General features: G+C 42.8%; 1 protein-coding gene across 1 annotated transcript in view; it reads right to left on the reverse strand.

Annotated features, from left to right (window-relative positions):
* Positions 1–2,678, reverse strand: part of LOC111651696 (ATP-binding cassette sub-family C member 3-like) — a gene marked incomplete at both ends in the record, with an annotated part of 2,901 nt that extends 223 nt beyond the window's left edge. Inside the window, 2 exons of the mRNA XM_023401714.2 lie at positions 1,012–1,137; positions 2,502–2,678. Of these exons, the coding sequence (XP_023257482.2) occupies positions 1,012–1,137; positions 2,502–2,678 (303 nt within the window). The remainder of the gene's footprint in view (positions 1–1,011; positions 1,138–2,501) is intronic.
* Positions 2,679–3,293: the final 615 nt, after the last annotated feature.

Raw genomic sequence — 3,293 nt, forward strand, 5'->3', positions numbered from 1 at the left:
GGAGGGGGGGCAGAGGGAGAGACTGAGTTAGATTAGCCAAGACAGAATCACTCAGGGCATGTGAGGTGAACCTCGGTCGGACTGGGTCAGGCTTTCATGCTGACTGTGCCTCCAGTCCGCCGCAGCCTCACCGTCACTGCTGCTGGTGAACAGGGACGCCAGACACTGGAAGGTCTGACAGGAAGTAAAGACTAATGATGAATAATTAAATAATATTAATAAAATAATGAATAATGAATCTTTTCTTCAGTTCATTTACAAAGCAGTTTACTGCATCATGATATATACATTACTGTGATACACTGAGACAGAAGCTTTTAGCCATATGCTCCAGCACTAGCTCGTATTAGCTTCCTCACAACACCTGATATTCCTCCGTTTACTCTCTACACAGAAACCAAATCCCTGCAGTTTCCAAACAGGATCAATGTCAGTGACCGCTCACTGATGACTTCCTGTTAGAGAAGTCAGTCTGTGACCAGCGGATCAATGAAAGAGCCCCTCCCTCATTGCCCCACCTCACTGAGGTGTCTCGGACCGAGGCCCTGGATCCCCCTCCAAACTTTAATGTGGAGCCCTGAAGCCTCCAGGTCACAAACACTGAGAACACACTGAGGCAGGATTTACATCACATTTTCAAAAGAGGAAGAAGGACGAGAATTGAACTTTGTTTGTGAAATAAATAAATCAACAGACAGAATTTGTTAATCAAAGCAGATTATTTTTATACGTCTTAAAACGTCAATGGGATCCAGAGCTGAAAAGATTTCCTACGTGTCCTATGATAACATCTCCATATTTGCATATGTAAAAAAATGTTTGTATAATTCCACAGTAAAATCTGCATAGAGTAACATATGCTGCTTTCAAACCGGGAATTATTAAAAAAACGTCTATTTTTACAGATATGAATGTCGATCATAAAGAAGGTCATTAAACCTGTGAGAGAGCATTAGGTGAAACCACAGAGCCACACCTTGTCTGACTGATAACTACAGGATAAACTCTCACCATCGTCATGCCCAGAACCAGCGGGGTGATGAAGTAGATGGGCGGCTGGCTGCTTCCCTGCCGCAGCTCGTGGAATGTGTAGAAGAGATCCGTCCAACACACGATCCACAACATCAGGCCGAACACCTGAGAGACAGTGAGACAGAAAAACACACATGAAACACTGTAAAAACACGCGGAGGAAAAGTTCTGTTCACTGCTGGTCGAAAACACCTAGAGGAACCATAATATTCCTCAAACTACAGTCGCTGGTGTCGGTTGTGGTTCAGCAGTTACAACAGAGAACACTGTAGTTTCCCGAAAGTAAATCTGGAAACTTTTCATTTTACATATTAACGATATTGTGAAGTATTTGTATTTAAGTGTTTGTTTGTTTGCAGATACATTTTTTTTTAAATCTTGTAAATCATATAAAGACAGAATTACATCATCAACATAAACGTTTCTGCTGTTTACGTTGATGTCGAATGTGATGACGATCATAGAAGGAAATTTCCTTTGCAACAACATTACAGCAGATGTGTAATACAGATGTGGAATGAGACATGTTGTTCTACTCTGTCATTTAAGAAAACAGTATAAACACAAACTGAATGAGTTATGTTTATGTGTTGTCATCTGTCACTGTTTCAGTGTGTGTCTGTTTTGTCACTCCTGTCACTATTACATGACTCTGCAGAGGGCTTTTAATTTGAAACGACGGATTAAGTGGAGACATGGGCAACACCCAGCCAAGGTGAGATGGAACGAGAGAGAGAGACAGGCAGATTTAACTAGTTGACATTAAGGTAGACAGATTTTATTACCTACTGATATTCACCCTGACTGCCTGTGTACTACATGCGCGCACCACCCTGGTACAACAAAACCCTACACAGTCTGACCCTCGGACATATCAGATAAATCCCAGTGGAGAAAATTCATGTTCTGTTGTGTCAATCTCTCTGTGTGCCTGTAATTCAGGGTGCGCATGAGAGCGTGCAGCGTGCATAGTCCAGGTGTCCAGGCTCACTTCACAGACAGCGGTGTAGTGCTGACAGAGCGTCGCAGAACATATCATGTAGAGAGCTAATAAAAAAGATGAAATGGTCAACGTTGTCATATTGACATTTAAGGTGTATTGATTGATTTCTAAACGTCAATCAAGCATTAAGTAACACACAAGAAAACATTCCACCTTAAAACACGCCGGTATCTGCCGGTAGCCGCTGAGCTGCTCAGTGAGTTAAAGGGTTAATAAGTAAAGATGAAAAGACAGAAACCATCCTTTCCATACACCTGACCTAACACCTGACCTTTGACCTTTTAGATATTACACGTCTTCTCCCTGCTCCTTCTCAAACATGGAAATGCGCATTTTTTGGTTACAGATGTGAGTTGTGTTAGATTGTGTGTTGGACGTGTAGCTGAAGTGACTGAAAAAAGATGGATGAATGGATGAATGGATGAATGGATGAATGAATGGATGAATGGATGAAGTCCCGTCTCACCGTTTTGAACCTGTTGAGGATGGACATCATGATGTAACCTCTGTTGTTCCTCTTCAGATAGAACAGGTAGATGGGGCAGGCGGCCCACAGGTAGATGCACGGCAGCCATGACAGGACTGACAGCTGGAAACACTCCGGGAGGTCGGGCCGGTCTGTGTGGAGCGTCTGATTGGCTACCTGCAGAGGGACACAGGAAGTGGAGCAGAGCTTCAGTTTACAGAACAACACACACACACACACACACACACACACACACACACAGCTTCATCATACCAGATGTTTTCCTTGAACTGAAATCTGTAAACACTTTGAGCCCATGTGCCTGGGGGGGGGGGGGGGGGGGGTGAGATCCAGCTCTTGGCAGAAATAGTAAAAGGAACAAAACAACTGTAAACTCTAGCTTTTGGTATATACACACACACACACACACACACACACACACACATATATATAAAAGTATATACACACATTATTATGAATGAAAAGTTCACTGCTCTTTGAAAGGCTGTAGTTGCATTATTATGTTATTATATTATCATTATATCAGTGGCATCAAATGGTCTTAAAACGACAATAACATTGTTTGAATTATTTCTGGGACTATATCATCCAACAGAAGCTGTCGTCATGACGTTCAGAGAAGCTCCATATGTGACATGTTAAAACAACAGTGTGATTCATTATTTAGCTGAGTGACCACAGTGGAGGAGGAGGAGGAGGAGGAAGAGGAGGAGGAGGAGGAGGAGGATGGTTCAGTAAACATGACTCAGTGGTTATCGTGCTCCCCTGGAC

Source organism: Seriola lalandi, unplaced genomic scaffold (assembly GCF_002814215.2).
Source record: "Seriola lalandi dorsalis isolate HSWRI2012SDOR001 ecotype SW California unplaced genomic scaffold, Sedor1 jcf7180002053717, whole genome shotgun sequence".
Lineage (NCBI taxonomy): Eukaryota > Metazoa > Chordata > Actinopteri > Carangiformes > Carangidae > Seriola > Seriola lalandi.